This window comes from Erinaceus europaeus, chromosome 1 (assembly GCF_950295315.1).
Source record: "Erinaceus europaeus chromosome 1, mEriEur2.1, whole genome shotgun sequence".
NCBI classification, from domain to species: Eukaryota; Metazoa; Chordata; class Mammalia; order Eulipotyphla; family Erinaceidae; genus Erinaceus; species Erinaceus europaeus.
The window spans coordinates 27,069,958-27,088,486 of NC_080162.1; the positions used below are offsets into that span (position 1 = coordinate 27,069,958).

At 45.5% G+C, this 18,529-nt stretch overlaps 1 protein-coding gene across 6 annotated transcripts in view; it reads left to right on the plus strand.

Moving 5' to 3' along the window:
* The window catches only part of DLG5 (discs large MAGUK scaffold protein 5), a 153,611-nt gene that overhangs the window by 65,937 nt on the left and 69,145 nt on the right, over positions 1 to 18,529 (plus strand). For 3 of the 6 annotated variants that reach the window (XM_060205776.1, XM_007539395.3, XM_060205932.1), the window contains exons 2-5: positions 3,363 to 3,431; positions 11,875 to 12,037; positions 14,559 to 14,702; positions 15,675 to 15,858. In XM_060205776.1, the coding sequence (XP_060061759.1) occupies positions 3,363 to 3,431; positions 11,875 to 12,037; positions 14,559 to 14,702; positions 15,675 to 15,858 (560 nt within the window). Of the gene's footprint in view, positions 1 to 3,362; positions 3,432 to 11,407; positions 11,538 to 11,874; positions 12,038 to 14,558; positions 14,703 to 15,674; positions 15,859 to 18,529 lie in introns of those variants that run through there. The other 3 variants (XM_060205833.1, XM_060205987.1, XM_060206031.1) reach the window with 2 other exon arrangements.

The following is an 18,529-nucleotide window of genomic DNA, read 5'->3' on the forward strand; positions in this document are numbered from 1 at the left end:
CTCTGCTGTTGCCAAACACGAGATAGAAGCAAGGCGTTCTTGCAGGGACCATCTCCCAGAGCTACTACATGGTGTCGCAAGGGGAACTGAGTTGAGCTCAGCCATGGAGGTGTGAGTGGGGGAGTTTATTTGTTCCTGCTTTTCTGAGTGGGTGCTTGGGAAAGCAGCTCACCAACATACTAGTCAATTAGTTTTCCTTGACCCTGTGAAAGAAAAAGAGAATCAAGAAAATGGCATTATGTCATATTCTTTTCTCCCCTTATCTGTGTTGTATTCTTGAAGAAACCAGTGACTTGCCTGAATTGCATGGTTTTATTTCACAGCTCTTTCAGCAGCATCCATTGTTTATGAGATGGGACAAGAGCTGATTTGAAAAGTTCCTGGTGCTCCATGTTTTGTTGAGACAGACACATAGAGACAGTGAATGGGCAGCAAAGCAAATAGTGTGGGCTGAGCTTGAAATATGGGAGGCATTTCTTAAACATGTTTTTTTTTTTTTAAAAACAAAATTAAGGAACTTTAGGCTGAACAGGGTTTTCAGGTTCTTATCACTTCAAATGATATGCAACCCCCCCCCCAACCCATGACAGTCTTGTCAGCTACACACCAGGCCCCCCAACCTGCCCAGTTCCCCACCTTCTACCCAGCGGCACTGACTGGTAGGCCATCCTGACCTGCAGCTTTCACTAGCATTTACCTGTTTTTTTTCCTAGTTATGCTGCCAGAGGCCATATTGAACATTGAATCCCTCTGACAGTTCTTTTTGAAGACAAAACACCTGTCATGCTCTTTAATACACACTAAACATCCAGAGGCTCTTCAGATAGCTCAGAAAATACAATAATGAGGCCACCAGTCTTTTCTGGCCACTGTACTAGCTCTTGCCTTTATCACTTCCCTTTTTCTTTTCTGCCATCATTTGCCTGCATCTGCCAGCTCACCTGGATGTCCTTATATGAAGAATGTCCTTTCTGCTCTCCCTGGGTGGTCTTCATCGCCTTCTCTGCCTTCTCCACAGTCCGTTCCTCCTCCTGGGGTTTCTCCTGATGGTCTTCTCCCTCCTGCTCCCAATAAGCTTGCCTCCTCCTTTCCCTGCTTCCCACGGTGCATCTCATAATCTGTCTTCCTTCTCTCCTGAGGACGGGCTGGTATTGAGTTAGTCAGGAGTGGAGGCAGGAGAAAGCTCCTTAAATTTTGCCCCACAGTTCTGGTTCTGGAGTCTAGGATCTCATTAGTTCTTGTTGGCTTTCTGACACTAAGATGCCAAGACTCGTTCAAAAGTGTGTTGCAAAAAGTCTATCTCTGCTTCACCTACTTCCCAGCACGTAACATTTCCTCACTGTAGTTTTCATTAGTTTGATGTTAAGTGTATTTATGAGAAAAAGAGAACCAAAGCATCGCCCTGGCATATGTGATGCTGAGGACCAAACTCAGGATGTTGGGTGTGCCAGTCTAGTGCTCTACCTGCTATGCCACCTCCCAGGCCGCTCTAGTTCTTTTGGCCCTAAGAGCAGTGCACTGCATTTCTCCCATTACCCTGCTTTACTTAACCTACCATCTCTACATGCTGTGCATTTTAAAGAAATGTCCAAGGAGGCTTACCTCCCCTCTCAATTTTTGTGTCATATATTGCCTTGGTAAAAGCCAAGCACACCTTCTATCTCCATTAATTCAAGGACAATGTAGTCACTGAAATGGAAGAAGTAGATTTTACAAACCTTCCGGCCAATCTCTTTATTTGACAGATCAGAAAACATTTCTGAACACTGAAGCAATTTGCTCAAAGATGGTTTCCTGACCTAGAGTTTTTATACTTATTTATTTATTTATTTACTTATTTTTATCTTTTTGGTGCAAAGCATATCACATCCTGACTTTCAAAATGCTTGTGTTCAGAGAAGATGGTGATGGTGTGTCTATACCTGGGAGTTACAATGTGCTGGAGAACAGAAGGGAAAAGAAAAAGTATCTGGAGAAATAGTTCAAGCTGTTAGAGTTCAGGAATTGTATGCTGAACATCCTGGTTCCATCTCTGCTGTTGCATATTCCAGAATGATGCTCTGGCTCCTCCCTCCCTCCTCTTCCCTTCTCTCCCTTCCCATCTTGTGAAATACTTTTATGTACCCCATATGACATAAGTAAGATAAATCTTTTTTCTACTTATTTATTTCTTTCTCTTCTTTTTTTAATTGCCACCAGGGTTTATTGCTGGGCCTTTGTGTCTGCAGTATGAATCCACTGTTCCCGGTGGCTATTGTTTCCTTTTTTTATTTTCTTTCCTCTCTTTTTATTTCTATTAGATAGGACAAATAGAAATTAAGAGGGGAGAGGAAGACAGAGAGGGAGAGAGAAAGAGAAACACCTACAACCCCACCTCACTGCTTGTGAAGCATCCCCCTGCAGCTGGGGAGCTAGGGGCTCAACCCTGGGTCCTCAAGCATGGAAATGTGTATACTTAACTGAGTGGCTACCTCCCAGTCCACAATAAAATAAATCTTTAAATAAAGGGACCATGTGCTGCTTCTTGACTTGGATGACTGTGTAATTGCTTATAATTTTATGTTATGAGTAACTTTTAGTAAGGAGCACTGATTAAATTATTAGGGACTGAGCTTATACAGTTAACATGTCAGAGCAAAACAGGCAAAAAGAACAAGTGGTTTATAGGTACTTGATTTATGTTCTTTATGAAGATATTTTGTATATTATCTTTGTGAGTATCTGAGGGAAATCACCAGGGATGCCCCCCCCCCCCCCCATCACTAGCATAATTACTGAGGCTTGGCGCCAACTCGATTCCACAGGACTCCACCACTATTTACTGGCAGCCATTTTTCTTCTGTTTGCTTCTTTCCTCTTTTTTTCTTTTCATAGTGGGTGAGAGACAGAGATAGGGTGAGGGAGAGAGGGAGAGATATAGAAAAGGAGAGACTGCTTGGGAAACTCTGTCCTTGTATGTGGGGGACTAGGGGCTTGAACCCCATCCTTGCACATGTGAGGACACATGTGCTCTTCCAGACACACCACCACCTGCCACCCCCCCCCCCCCCGACACAACAAGCCAGCTGAGCGACTTGTTGTGAGTAACTACTAGCCATGGTGGCTGTAGAATACTGGAAACACAGAGGGTTTTGGAAAGGTGAAGAAGACAGACCTTCCAGTCGTGCGTTCATGCGTTCCTGCTTAGGCCCTTGGTTTAGGACTGGGGAAGCGGTCACCTCACATGTGTGTGACCTTGGGTTCTATCTGCAACACCACATAAAAACAAGGGAAGACGGTTTTCTAGTGTACAGTATAAATTTGGTTCTCAACCCAGTGTTGATGGGTTGTGATAGTAACACAATCTCTCCTTCTGTCCCCAGGTTCCACCTACAGTGTCTTGTCCATCATGCCATCAGACTCAGAAAGCAGCAGCTCCCTCAGCAGTGTAGGTGAGTACCCCTATTCATGGGCACCCCTCCTATAAGGAGGGCACAAGGTGGCTTAGGGGTCTGACTATGAAACAGAAGAGCCCTGGAATGGAATCATCTGGTGTTGAGTCCATTTGTGCTTTTGTTCATCAGCAGTATGTCCTTGTCATGGAGGAAGGCAGGAGGGTGCTGGAGGGAGACAGATGTCTTGCCATTTCTCCTCACTTTACCAAGACATAGGAATTCTCAGTGACCTCCTTTCTTTCACCTTTGATCCCCCAGGCTTTGTAATATACAGCTTAAGCAATCAGCAGTAACCACTCACCATGAGACTAGCCCTTGTGGGGACTGTTTTGTAGGCAAGAATAACCTTCTGGGTAGTGTGTTGCCTTAGGGATAGAGGCCTCTAGGTAGTCAGTCCATACTGAAATATGTGTGTTTCTCTGGACACTGTGTGAGGCTGGCCTGCTTTCATTTCATTAAAGTGTGAAAGTTGTAATAGTCTGCTAGCCTTCTCATGTACGTGTGAATCTTCCACTGGGTGGCAGTGTCTCTATTTGACACCCGTGACACAGTGTTTTATATCTTTGTCTGACCTGGATGGGTGGAGACATTCTCTGAGTCCCAAGTGCACTGCTCTTTACCTTTTTCTTGCTTCAACTTCTGGGGGTCCCCTGTTCCCCTTGGGAACAAGATATAATGATGTGACAGGTATCTAACAAGCTCATTCACATTGATACTTCAAAGACTTCAAGGCTCAAGTGTTACCTTTCCTAGGCATATTTATACTTTGAAAGAGGGCTCCAGAAAGGAGATTTGCTGCCTAACTTATAGTAATGGCAGAATTTCAGGCGCTTGTAGGAAGTTAATTTTTGTGCAGCTGGATCTTTGAATACTCTGGAAAGAGCCTCATGTAAGTGACTTACTAATTGGTCTCTACACACCTGAAACTGGTTCACTCTTGGACGGAGGGGCCAGTAGTATTCTGAACTACTTGTGGCCACATAGCAAGCAGTGCTGTGATGTGCTTTCTCTATCAGGCCAGACTATGGGACAGATAGACCACCTAGTTGTGGGCAGTGAGGCACAATCAGTGCTCAGGTCTATAAAGCTAAAAGAATTGCTTGCAACCATTCAGGAGTTCTAAAGTATAGGAGTTCTTTGATCAAGACAGAAACTGAAGGCTCCAGGCAGTGGCACACCTGGTAAAGCATACACAGTACATGTATAAGGACCCAGGTTCAACCCCCAGGTTCCCACCTGTATCTAGAGGTGAAAACTGCATGGGCAATGAAACAGTGCTGCAGGTCTCTCTCTCCCCTCCCCTCTTCATTTCTGTCTCTAAAAAAGACTAGTAATACTTACAAAAACAAGACAGACTCTGTCTCCTGAGAGGCTTTCTTTCTGGCTCAAAGAGTGTGTCTTTGCACTCTGTCCTCAAATAGCAGGTGTGAGAGGATTCTCTGGGGGTCTCTTATAAGAAGCTGTAATCCCATTAGTAAGGTCTCCATTTCTAGGGCCTAATTATATAAAGTCCCCATCCCATAATCCCTTGAGGGTTTAAGATTTTAAGTACAAGAATTTGAATGGGAGCCGGGCTGTAGCACAGCGGGTTAAGCGCAGGTGGCGCAAAGCACAAGGACCGGCATAAGGATCCCGGTTCAAACCCCGGTTCCCCACCTGCAGGGGAGTCGCTTCACAGGCGGTGAAGCAGGTCTGCAGGTGTCTGTCTTTCTCTCCTTCTCTCTGTCTTCCCCTCCTCTCTCCATTTCTCTCTGTCCTATCCAACAACGACAACAATAATAACTACAACAATAAAACAACAAGGGCAACAAAAGGGAATAAATAAATAAAATAAATATTAAAAAAAAAAAGAATTTGAATGAACATCACCATTTAGACCATAGTACTGGAGAGGCAACAGTTGCCTCTTCTGCTCTATATAAAGCAGAAAGACATCAGGGGAACCAGCAGCTGATTCTGATGAGAAATGTCTAAGTAAAGTTCATGGGAGAGGTCGCCCTTAAGTTGGATCTCCCAGGAATGGTGTTCTGACTCAGGAGCAGTTGGTCAGCAGTTGGCTATCACCATGATTTGGTTTGGGTTTCTGCAGAGCAGACTTTTGAGTCAAGGATTTGGGAGAGGGTAGTTTCCCTGGGAGATCTGGGAGCTAGGCAAGGCTGCAGCTGCCCAGATGGAACCTAACCCCTTTTCATTCTAGATCCTGGGAGAAACTGTGCTGTGGTCCTATACTGCCTGGCCAATGAGGATGTCACTGTAGGTCCCCATGGTTAGGAGAGGGACCCTCATTGTATTTCATTAGGGGCTAGGTCTGAAATGAGGGAGAAGACCACCACTTAACCCTAGCAAATGCAACTTTGATCCAGACCAGATAGTTCTCTGATTTTATCAGGTATCAGAGTCATCTGGAGAAGAGTGCCAGAAACCCCCAAGGCTTCTGATTCAGTAGGTCTGGGTGGGTTGCCTCTGCTGACCATGGTGGTTATTTTTAATTTAATTTAATTTAATTTTTTCTTTTCCCCAGTTCTGGCTTCGGTGGTATGGGGGACTGAACCAGAGACCTGAGAGAGAGCGTTAAGCACTAGAGTCTGTTTGTGTAGCCATTATGCCATGTCTCCCTCCCCGACCATGTTTTATTACTATTTATTTTCCCTCCTGACAAGCAGGACCTGGAGATACCTTGGACATCTCTAATCTACTGGGCTGTTTTTGACTAGCATCATTTGTCTCCTTGGCTTTTGGCACAGGGCATTGAAGCAGACTTATGAGAAGGCAGTCTTCAAGTCAGATGGAACATAGTGGAAATTGGGGCTAAGGACAGTGGGCTTATGATGGAGTAGACCATCTCATCTAGCTGCCAAGCTGCTCACTGTCTGGTGATTGGTGGCACCAGCCAGGGTGAAGAACGTGGAAGAGGCAGGTCTTGAGATGGTACAAAGGTCTCATTTGTCCCTTTGCTCCAGTTCTGATTTGCTCCTAATTGCGCCAAGATCCAGCACTGTTTGGGGGTCATTTTAATCCAGATCAAATCCCTTAGCTCCCTTGAATCCCATCTGGACAGCAATCCTTCTCAAGTGGGTTTCTGCTTTAGAAAGAGTTCACATTTCTCATTTGAATCTAGAACAGATATACAGGCTGAGAGTTGTTGAGAAGACATGCCTGATATGTGTGGACAATACACTTGAAGTCAGTTTGCATTTTACTTGTTATTTAAAATGTTCATTCACTGTGGTTGCAGTGATGGGGTGGTGGTGGTGGTTCATGAGCCATGTCTTTTAGCCAGTCACACATGGCTTTGCGCCATGTGCGTTTAACCCGCTGTGCTACTGCCCCCCCCCCCGTCTCTTCCTTTTTATCACCATGCAGTATTCTATTGGATGAAATGTAATGTTTATTCATTCAACAGTTACTGTGAACAAACTGTGTGTATATAATTTTTATTTCTTTTGTGTAAATACAAAAGAGTGGGGTTACTAGTTGGTATGGAAGGAGCATATTTAAATTCACTTTCTTTAAAAAACAAAAACAAACAAAAAGCCTGCTAATGTATTCTCTAAAGTATTTGCTAATTTCAGATTCTGGCCATCAGTGTTTGAGAGTTTCAGTGTCTTAATCTTGATCCATACTCCCAGCAGGGGAGAAGTGATAAGAAGGAGATAAGAGGACTCTGCACTCCAGCTCCATCAGCACCCAGAGAGAGAGTGAGAGAGAAGGAAAAGGAGAGGGACATATGGAGGTAGCTATGTTGTCATGAGTGGCTTGAAGGAGAAGAGAGGATTGAATCAGGAGAAAAAAAAGGGGACAATTATATATAAACGTGGACAGATAGTTGTAGAGATGATGGCCCATATCTACGTTAGGGGAACTGTGGTGGATTGCAGTGAGGAGACTGAAGATTCAGAACCCTGGTGGTGGGAATGGTATGGATTCAAACCCCTACATGTAATTCTGTAATGTAAAAATAAATAAATAAGAGAGAGAGAGAGAGAGAGATTCAGTTTCTTTGCATCCTTGCTAGAATTAGGTATTGTCACAGCTATTCTGACTGGGGTGAAGTGATAAAAGGACTTGGTAGTTTTGTCTTCAAATACTTGCAGGTCTGGTATGTGGAAACAGAATTGCATTTGTACCTTGTAGACCTTAGGATAAAACTGGGATCAGTGTGGGAAACAGAGACAGATTTATAACTCAGCACAGAGAATCATTTTATGGGGAAAGATTATATATGTTTGCTGTGAAGTTGTGAACTTTCTCATTATGGACATTCAGACCTTCTCAATGTCCATTTGGGGAATTCTGCAGCCATTTGGATGGAGGATTACTTTATCTTCCAAATGCTTCTTCACCCCTGAGGTTAAGTACGAAGAGAGATTCCCTCTCCCCTCTTTCCAGGAGGCTGGTGAGGCCAAGACTAGCTTGGCTATGTTCCATCCATGCTGTGTGATATATTGCACAGGTGTGAGAGTCAACTCTGTTAAATCAGGCCTCAGTGTTACAAAGATGCAAAACAGTGTGACTCTGGACTGCTTTGTTTTGCCAGGATAGGAATAGTATTTTTGGTTATTTCCAGATTGGTAGATATTTTGTAACTCTTTCTTACTGGGCTTTACAACTCCATGCTGACTTTTTCTGATAAGAGATAGAGGGTGACTGAAAGGAAGACACCGCAACACTGGTTTCTGCAGTGTGGCAGTGGGCCGGGCTTATCCTGGGTTGCACATATGACAAAGCAGACACACTCTCTGTTCGGATTTATTTATTTATTTATTATTCATTTATTTATTTACTAATTAGAAGGAAGGAGAGTGAGAAAGGGAGAGATAGATGGAGGGAGAGAGAACCAGAGCATTACTTTGACACACACACATACACACACACACACACACACATTCTCTCTCTCTCTCTCTCTCTCTTTTCTAGTGATTCTTGTGTGAGGCTCTGATGATTTATTCACTGTGCCACCTCCCAAGCCACTAAGATGAACATCTTGCCCACCTAAATATTTTGGAACTTTTGACTCTTTCCTAGTTTTAATTTCTAATCTGTAGTTATCCTTAGATATAACCTGTGTAAACAAAAACACTTGAATTTTTTTTAATGTTTTAAACTCTTTGGAGTCTTAAATTATTTTTAAAGATTGTAAAAGGGTCTGAAGATCAAAAGATGATGAATTTTTAAGTTATATGACCTTGGGCCTTGGGTCAGATTGGGAAGGAAACTCAGTGCAACCACTTACTGGCTGCGAGCCGGCCATGTTACTTTATTTTGATAAGGCATCCCCCGCCCCTCATCTTTGAAATGGAAATAATAGCAGTATCATCTTCAAGGAGGTTGAATGGAATAATGCATATGGAAAGTATTTCAGAATCTGCCAGGCACCAAGTAACTGCTACTTACTCACAGTTGTGTGGGTGGCAACAGGCAGGTGGTGAAGATCATGAGTCCAGGTGCCTGGCTTGCATCCCAGGACACCACTGGGTGTTTGTCTTGGAGTTTTCAGTCTGTTACCTAACTTGTCTTGGCTTCAGTTCTCTTACCTGCAAAATGGGGATGATAATGTTAATAGCTTTCTCTGGGGTTGTGGTGAGACTCATAATTGAATGCCTGGGACATCTTTGTTGGTGACCATGGGCCGGTTGTGACTGTGAACATTAACCACCATCCCCCTTAAAATCTCCCGTTTCTGTTTTTCTTTCTTCTTACTGTATTGCTTGGACTCTGTGCCTGCAGGACTCCATTGCTCCTCAGTTTTTTTTTTTTGTTTATTTTTTTTTGCTTTTGCTTTGATCTAGGTTGAGAGACAGAGGGAGATAAAAGAGGAAAGAAAGACAGAGAGGCGAGCTACCACAAGAACATTTGCTTGTTAAACTTACCCCCTTGCAAGTAAGTACTCCTTTGTGGAGGTCCAGAGCTAGAACCTAGATGCTCACACGTGGCAAAGTGTGCGTTCTACCATGGGAGCGATCACCTGGTTCCCCAAACTCTCCCTTCTGGGTGCTCGTTGAGTCTTTCTACCCCCCAGTCTTGGGTTTGTTAGTCATTCACTGGTAACCCCCTCTCCCCCCAGAGGGGGCTAGAGGGTGATCTGTCGTCCTTGAACCTGTGTCTAGGAAGCCCCACTTGTCCAGAGGATTGGGTAACTTACCGCACATCAGATGACAATGGTAGAGGTGGCCTTGGGCTAAGGCTTGTAAAAGTTACTTCATTTGCCAGAAGAGGAAGGAGTTGCACATCTACACAGAGCTGTTATCAGCCTGCTTCCCAGAACTCCTAGGGGCAAGGTTGAGGGTCCTGGGCTTCTGGGGAAAAGGTGATCCAAGTTGAGGAAGGTGCTTCAGGCTTTGCAGGAGAGCCAAGTGGGGAGGAGAGATGCTTAGAGGGATGTTGGATCCAGGCGCCACCCCCACCCATGATCATTCTGACCCCAGAGGTCTGGCCTTGAGCACAGAAATTCTAGTTGTTATGATTTTTTTAAAAAAATAATTGACTTAACATTGATTTTCAAAATTATAAGATTTCAGGGTGTCATTTCACACCTGTGTATATGTGTATGCATCTCACCCCACCCATGGTGGTCCCTTCCAAGGAACGTGCATTTCAAGGGCTAGGAGATAGCTCAATAGGGAAGCGTATGTTTGAGGCCTTGGATTTGATCCTCCACACCACACGGGAACACCAGAGACAGCACCAGTGGGTGGTACAGGGGTGCTCCCTGCCCTCGTCTCTCTTTCTCTAAGGATATAAAAGAAAAACTGGACTAGGGAGGATGGTCAGCAAGATTGCGCAGGTACAAGTCAGTGGGTTCTTTTGTTGGCACTTCATTAAAAAAACAAAGAAACAAACAAAAAAACAATGGCTGGAGTGATGACATAATAGTTACGCTAAAAGACTTTCATGTCTGAGGCACCAAAGGTCCCAGGTTTAATCCCCAGCACTGTTATAAGCCTGAGCTAAGTAGTGCTCTGGAGGGGGAGGAGAAGGGGGAGGAGGAGGAGGCGAGAAGGGGGAGGGGCAGTGAGGCATCTCTTAAAAAAAAGTAACACAGTGGTCCAGGAGGTGGCGCAGTAGATAAAGCACTGGATTCGCAAGCATGGGGTCCCGAGTTCAATTCCCGGCAGCACATGTACCAGAGTGATACCTGGTTCTTTCTCTCCTCCTGTCTTTCTCATTAATAAATAAATAAAATCTTAAAACAAAAAAAATAACATGGATTTCAGGGTGCCCTAGGTTTATTCACGTAGGTGGCTAACCAACATTGGATAGCCTGCCATTGCTACCTCGGAGCATGGGCTAACTTATCACCCACACTGTTGAATTCTCTGTACTCATGGGGAGCACATGGTTTGCAAGAACAGTCAGCCAGTGTGGCTCAGCTGGGGGTGGAGGTCAGGACAGTGCATCTTTCCCTTTGCACATCCTAGTTTACTGGGAATAGCAAATACTGAGGCAGCCTGCAGATTACATCCATGAAGTGGGATAGTTACTGTTGATCCCCTGGAACCCTTCAGAGGCTCTCAGAGGACTAGAGGAGACCTCAGACAAATAGATAATTCAATATAAAAGTACCATAAAGAGAGAGAGAGAGAGAGAGAAAAAAAAAAAAAGCAACCCTTTTTTTCACATGGCATCTGAGGGAGGTGCTTTTTTCCAAGAAACAGATTTGGATCTGGTCAAAATAGCTGGTTTGTCCTTCGCAACAGCACAAGACATGGGGTTTACTTTGGAACACTTTAGTCCTGGGGGCAGGTGATTAGGACCTGGGCTGGGCTGGGCACTGCAAGGCTCCAGACTTACCTACATCACATCACACTTATCTTACCGGTGAGCAGCCCTCCCCGACAGTCTCCTCTGAGCCCACACATCTGGGCTGGGCTGGTTGGGCAGGTCCTTCAGGGAGTTGTACAGCTTGGAAAAGGAAGCTATGCAGTGTCCAGCTCTTATCAGGGAAGGGCGGGCTATGACCCTGGGCTCCAGCTTTAGAGCCAGCCGTCACTGTCTCAGTGTCTCAGTGAGCAGGAGCTGCTGTAGGTCCCAGCTGTGCTTTCTTCCTTGAGCTGTGCCTTTTGGCTCTTGCTCAGGACTCAGTTTATCCTTTCCATGTCCAAGGTGGGTGACAGAGACAGACAGCTGGTATTTGCAGACTGGGTTTGTATGCAGTTACTGTGGACCAAAATAGTTTCATCCTTAAGGTGTCTAAGCAGGGTTGGAGAGAAGGTGGGTTTTTTAGGATCCTTAGCTAGTACCAGGGTAGTGGGTGGATGCTAGAGCCAGACTGCCTGAGCACGAGTCTCTAAATGTTCCTTCTCTTACGTAGTGTTGTCTGTGGAGGGGGTTCTGCTTGGTAAGCTTGGTAGAGTTGCTAGCACCAGCAGTAGCTCCGAGGAGTGCCTGGCTGGGGAAGGTTGTCCGAACTCAACTCCCTCATTATTTTTTTTCCCTCCAGGCACCACTGGGAAGGCACCGTCCCCACCACCCCTCCTCACCGACCGACAAGTGAACGAGAAGGTGGAGAACCTCTCCATTCAGCTTCGGCTGATGACCCGGGAGAGGAATGAGCTGAGGAAACGCCTGGCCTTTGCAAGTCACGGGACAGCCTTTGATAAGAGGTAGTGGTGGTGTCTGCTCCCTACCGAGGCCCAACAGGCAGGGCTTAGTGTCCCAAGCACCCACCCTGTGAGTGCTTATGTCTGTGCCAGAAGATCCTGTGGCCAGCCTGTAGCCTTTATATTGGCTTTGCAGACAATCAGTTTGATGGCTGGTCTTAGCAGCTACTAGAGGAGCCTGGTTTCACTCTGCTTCCTCCTCGTTGGTTGGTTTGATGATTTCAAGCTCGCCACTCTCTTTTCCTAGGCTTCTGCCTTCCAGTCCCAACACAATACCTTTTCCTCTTTATTCCCTGTGTGCTGCTGTGTGTAACCCCTGCCCTAATACAGATAGCCACCCCACTGCTGGGCTCTCAGAAGCACTCACCGCCCCCCCCCCCCCATCTGTGTGCATGTGCCACTGTTTCCCTAAGGCTGCTACATTTTATTTATTTATTTATTTATTTTTTACCTTTATTTCTCCTTTATTTTTAAATTTTTAAAAAATATTTATTTATTCCCTTTTGTTGCCCTTGTTGTTTTATTGTTGTAGTTATTATTGTTGTTTTTACTGTTGTCGTCATTGCTGGATAGGACAGAGAGAAATGGAGAGAGGAAGGGAGGACAGAGGGGGGAGAGAAAGATAGACACCTGCAGACCTGCTTCACCACCTGTGAAGCGACTCCCTTGCAGATGGGGAGCTGGGGGCTCAAACCAGGATCCTTACACTGGTCCTTGCACTTTGTGCCACCTGCACTTAACTCGCTGTGCTACCACTCGACTCCTTTTTCTTTTTTTAACCAGGGCACTGCTCAACTCTGGCTTATGGTGGTACAGGGGATTGAACCTGGGACTTTGGAGGCATGAGAGTGTCTTTACATAACCATTATGTTATCTACTCCTGCCCAAGCCTGCTTTGTTGTTGACTAGTCTTTTGTGTGGTCTGTGAGTCTGTTAATTGTTGGTTGCCACACGTATGTTTTGGGAAGGATCTATTTCAAGCAGCTTTTAAAGAAAGTCTCTCAGTGCTTCTTTTGTTGGGAGTTAGTGCTAGACACCAGGGGAGGGAGGCTCATGGAGTAGAGGAGAACGGGGCGTCTTTACCCACCTGCACAATCCAAAAAGGCATGGAGGAGGGAGAGAGGCTCAGAGTAGTTTGTCCTTCTAGCTGATGCAGGTTGGAACTCTGAGGGGGGATGAAACTGACCTAATATTTTCTTTAAGACCACTAAGGGTGTGTGCCCCATGCTGAATAAGTTTCCTCTGGGCTCAGCATCAAGATTGCAAGGTCTGAGGCCATCTATCCCCTTCCCCTCCCCTCCCCTCCTCCTCCTTCTTCCCCTTCCCCCTCCCCTCCCCTTTTCTCTGGGGCCTAATACTTTTGAGACCTCATAGCTCCTGGTTGATTATTTTCGAAAGAGCTAGCAAGTCTGTACTGTTGCAGTACTTCCATATGGAAGGCTTGATCCCGGGCCATGCACATGGTCAAGTAGTTGTCCTCCTAGGTGAGCTGTCTTTTTGGCCCACACTCTGATCCTTGAGGTCCCTTTATACGGTCATGTCCCTCAGCCAGATGACTCAAAGACAAGACAAGTGAAGACACAGTGAATTAGCATGCATGTTGTCTATGGGTCCTCTCATGCTCTCAGAGTTGAAGGGGCAGTTGCTCTGAGACCATATGGCCATTACAGTCCTGAAGTGTTTGCTCTAGTTTGTTACTGGAACTATACAGAGCGCCAGTTACCTCTCTCTCCTGGGTTTGATTATTTTGCATATTGATAGAGAAAAATTAAGGGGGAAAGAGAGAGCGAAGACATCTGTGGCACTATTTCACTACTTGTAAAGCTGCCTCCCCCCTGCAGGTAGTGACTGGAGGCTGGAATCTATGTCTTTGCGTGCTGTTATGTGTGTATTTAACTAGGTGCGCCACCATTCAGCCCCTCTCCTGAGTTTTTGAATTAAGGCAACTTGTTAGAATTTGTTGTGCTAATGAGTTCCTAGGTAATATCATTGCTTTAAGTTCAGAATCCCAACTGCACTCGAACAACTGCTGTTCTCAGACTTGACTGCACATTGAAATCCCATATGGAGTTTTGAAAAAGCAGTCCTGACGTGCAAGTCTTACTCTCAAAGGTTTGGATGTAATGTATCTGGGCCATAGTACCTTAACATGCAACCATGACTGATGATCACTGTTCTAAAGAGAGAAGCAGTTTCCTTATAGGGTTCTGGTAGTCTCACTATGTGAAGGCCTTTAGTGTACCTTTCTGGAAGCTTCTAGAGAACAAGATGATGGGACCTTTTCAGCTGTCCAGATCATGCAGGTGACTTGAGCAGTCCTGGTTCAATCCACCCAGAAGACTACTTTCTGTTGGTCTGCATGAGGCCAGGACTTCTGGTATAACAATCACACAGGTGGTTATGATGCAGAGCTCTGTGTTTGGGAGCCACAGGGTTAAAGTGACCCAGGACATGATTCCCAGGGGAGAGATGTCCTTTGTTAGTGTCATCCTGTGTTTAAGAGATTGTTTCCTGTCTGGGTCAGGCCCTACCATAGGCTGAATCCTGATTACGAGAGGCTGAAGATCCAGTGTGTACGGGCCATGTCGGACCTGCAGAGCCTGCAAAACCAGCACACCAATGCCTTGAAGAGGTGTGAGGAGGTGGCCAAGGAGACCGACTTCTACCAGTGAGTTGGGCCTGCCTGACAGGGGCTCTCAGCATCCACAGAACTAACTGCCTCTTGCCCTTCTTTTCATTTCTCACACTATGAATCCAGTGCTTTATTCATTGCTCTACTTCCTAGGACTCCCTTCTTTTTATTCCTGAATTTGGAGCCAGGGTTTGTGAATCTGTTTTTGTTTCTGCCACACAACAAGTCATAGAGTTCTTCAGCAACTGGGTTTGTGTCTTTGGACCTCAGTTGTCCAAAGACAACTGTTTTTTTTTGTTTTAATTTATTTTTATTTTTTATATTTATTTTCCCTTTTGTTGCCCTTGTTGTTTTTCATTGTTGTTGTAGTTATTATTGTTGTTGTTGATGTTGTCATCGTTAGATAGGACAGAGAGAAATGGAGAGAGGAGGGGAAGACAGAGAGGTGAGGAGAAAGATAGACACCTGCAGACCTACTTCAGTGGCTGTGAAGCGACTCCCCTGTAGGTGGGGAGCTGGGGGCTCGAACCGGGATCCTTATGCCGGTCCTTGCGCTTAACCTGCTGCGCTACCGCCCGACTCCCCAAAGACAGGTGTTAACCCTTCACATCATTGATGGCCAGCAGCAGAGGCAGAGGAGGGAGGGAAGTAGATTAGAATATGGGGCTGTTCACTAGGCTTTTGGACAACTGTCCACAGGCTTTGCTATGGCTCCTACTACAGGAGAGGCAGCTGGAACATGTACTCAGTCTCCTGGTACTATGAGGCATCAGGTCTATACCAGAGGCGTATCTCTTTTCCTTGACCTTCATACATGTTGCTGTCATATATTTAAGAAGGTTTGGATCTTTCTGGCATCAGGCTTTGCCTTGCTTCTGAGCTGAGCTGGTTGCTGTTAGCTGCTATCTGGTCTGCTGGGAATACATGGAACCCAGAGGGGCTGGTGGGGCCTTGTGGTGGGGGTTGAAGGCTATCTTGGCTCATTATGTGTGTGTGTGGGGATTTCAGTACACTCCACAGCCGGCTCCTGAGTGACCAGACCCAGCTGAAGGATGACATGGACATGCTGAGGCGGGAGAATGGACAGCTTCTGCGGGAACGGAACCTGCTACAGCAGTCATGGGAGGATATGAAGCGGCTGCATGAGGAAGACCAGAAGGAGATCGGAGACCTCCGGGCTCAGCAGCAGCAGGTAAGGTCAGGTGGGGCAGCTGGGACCGACCAAGGTTGGCTATTTACTCCCCCATCCATTCACTCACCTCAGCCCCTCCCATCTCCATGTCATTCCACCATCCATGCACCCATTCCCCATTCTGTCTCCCCATTCCACTGGTCCACCCATCATGCACTGGCCCTTTTACCCAACCACTCACCCACCCTTGCATCCATCCATCAGTCAGTCGGTCCATCCAGCTCTTCCTCCCATGCATCTACCCACCTGTGTGATAATTTATTCCTGAAGTGTTCATCTAATGTGAGCCCCTGGGATGTTTGTGAACATACTCAGATCTGGCTCTTCAGGACTCCACAGTCCAGTAGAGGAGGAAAATGTTAGTCAAATCATCACACAGATCCACATATCATGATGTGTGTTGCCAAGGCTACTGTGGAGGAGATATGTGGTGGCACTACAATGTGTGCAGTGGGAATTTGGCTTCGTCTGGGGAGCTAGGAGTCTATAGCTCCTTTCCTTTGTATGGGTTGTGTGGAACTGGAGATGGGGAGAAGTCCTGTGCAGTTGTGAGATGGAGCAGCTAATTCCCTTGTTTTTGAGTGGTTGTGCAGCTGGTTTCTCTCACCACTCTGTTCTTGTTTCACACTGACAAAGGCATGAAGAATGAATCGGTCAGAACATTTACTGTTGGCCAGTTCTCTTTTTGTAGCTTATGGCCTGGAACTGCCAGGGATGCCCTGGCATATGGCAGTGGTTGATGACATGCTCCATTCCAGTGAGTGGTTGCATATTTGGTATTCGAAGGCAATACCAGGGAGTAGGAGGTTGTCCTCCTAGCACTGCAGTACTGTCTGATTAAACAGAGAACCCTGTCAGGAGTGTGGATGGGCCCCTGAGTTAAAAGCAGGACACTGAAGCTTGCTTAATACAATGCTGGCATGTGACAGTCTGAACTCATCTGGTAATTTAACATGTCTCCATTGCATTATTTTCATTTATTTTGTAAACATTTAAAATTGTAAGTTATTATAGGCTTTCAGAAGTTTTGCAAATACAATACAAATATTTTTCCCCTAAATTTATACCAGAGATAAAGTTGCCAGTCTGAAATTCTATTACCCTGAACATGGTAATATGCCTATTTATTTATTTATTTATTTTACTAGAACACTGCTCAGCTCTTGCTTATGGTGGTGCAGGACATTGAACCTGGGCATTGAACTGCAGGCATGAATTCTTTTGCATAACCACTAAGCTATACCTTCCTCCTCCCCTTATAATATGAAGTTTTAAAAATTATTTTTTATTATCTTTATATTTATTTATTGGCTAGAGATAGCTAGAAACCAAAAGGGAAAGGGGTAATAGAGAGGAAGAGAGACAGACACCGGCAGCATTGCTTCACCAGTTGCAAAGCTTTTGTCCTGCAAATGGGGAACAGGACTTGAACCCACGTCCTTATGCATTGTAACTTGTGCTCAACCAGGTGCGCCACCACCTAGCCCCATGAACTTTTTATTTATTTTTAAACAAGTAAAGGTGTTCTCCTGTATGACATGTGTGTCAGGAGGTTAATCTTGATATATACTGCTACCTAATCATCAGACTCCATTTGAGTATTGCCAATTGTCTCAATGTCTTTATTAGGAAAAGGATCAAGTTCAGAATAAATCATTGCATTTAGTTGTCATTTTTCTGATCTCTTTCCATCTGGAATACTCCCTCAGGCTCTCACTTGCCTGGCCTTAGTACTTTCAAACATCCCAAGTTGTTATTTTGTAGACTGTCCCTTAGCCTCCATTTGTCTGATCCTTATGATTTCTTTCTGCTTGTCTGTCTTCAGCGGAATTGTCACAGAAGTGGTGCTGCCGTCTCTTCTCATTGCATCTTATTGATTAGGACTTGGTTCGATATGACCTTTACTGATAAGACTCACTTTGTTCACTTGACTGAGGTCAGATTTGTGTATTTCTCCACTTCTTCTTCTAGCGTTTGCCCTTCTTCCGTAGCCAGTCAACAGCGTCAGGTTGAGCCTGATGTCTGCTTGTTGCTGGCTTTGAAAGTGACTGGGATCCATGTGGATTCAGTCGGCTAGGTAGGATCGTCAGTTTCCCCAATAAATGGGTACTCACGGGATGCACCACGAGAAGGTCGATCCAATGCATCCCACTATAAAGCTGCTCATCTTTCATTTGTCCACCTCTCTGTACCTGGACTTATGGTTCCCTGTTGTATGCAGTGGGTCATAAAACATTACTGCCAGTGGGGGCTTCTTTAGATTTGCTTCTGTTTTCTGGACGTGTTCCTCCTCATTCTTTGTTGCCCTTGTTGTTTTATTGTTGTAGTTTTTATTGTTGTTATTGATGTCATTGTTGTTGGATAGGACAGAGAGAAATGGAGAGAGGAGGGGGAGACAGAGAGGAGGAGAGAAAGATAGACACCTGCAGACCTGCTTCACCATCTGTGAAGCGACTCCCCTGCAGGTAGGGAGCTGGGGGCTCGAACCGGGATCCTTATGCCGGTCCTTGCGCTATGTGCCACATGTGCTTATCCCGCTGTGCTACTGCCCGACTCCCATCCCCCCTCACTCTTTGAACACTTATTTATTCACCCTGTGGTGGTACATGGTATTTAGAAGTAAGATCTGAAAGCTGGGCTACATGCTTACCAAGCTTACTAAGCTTGGGCA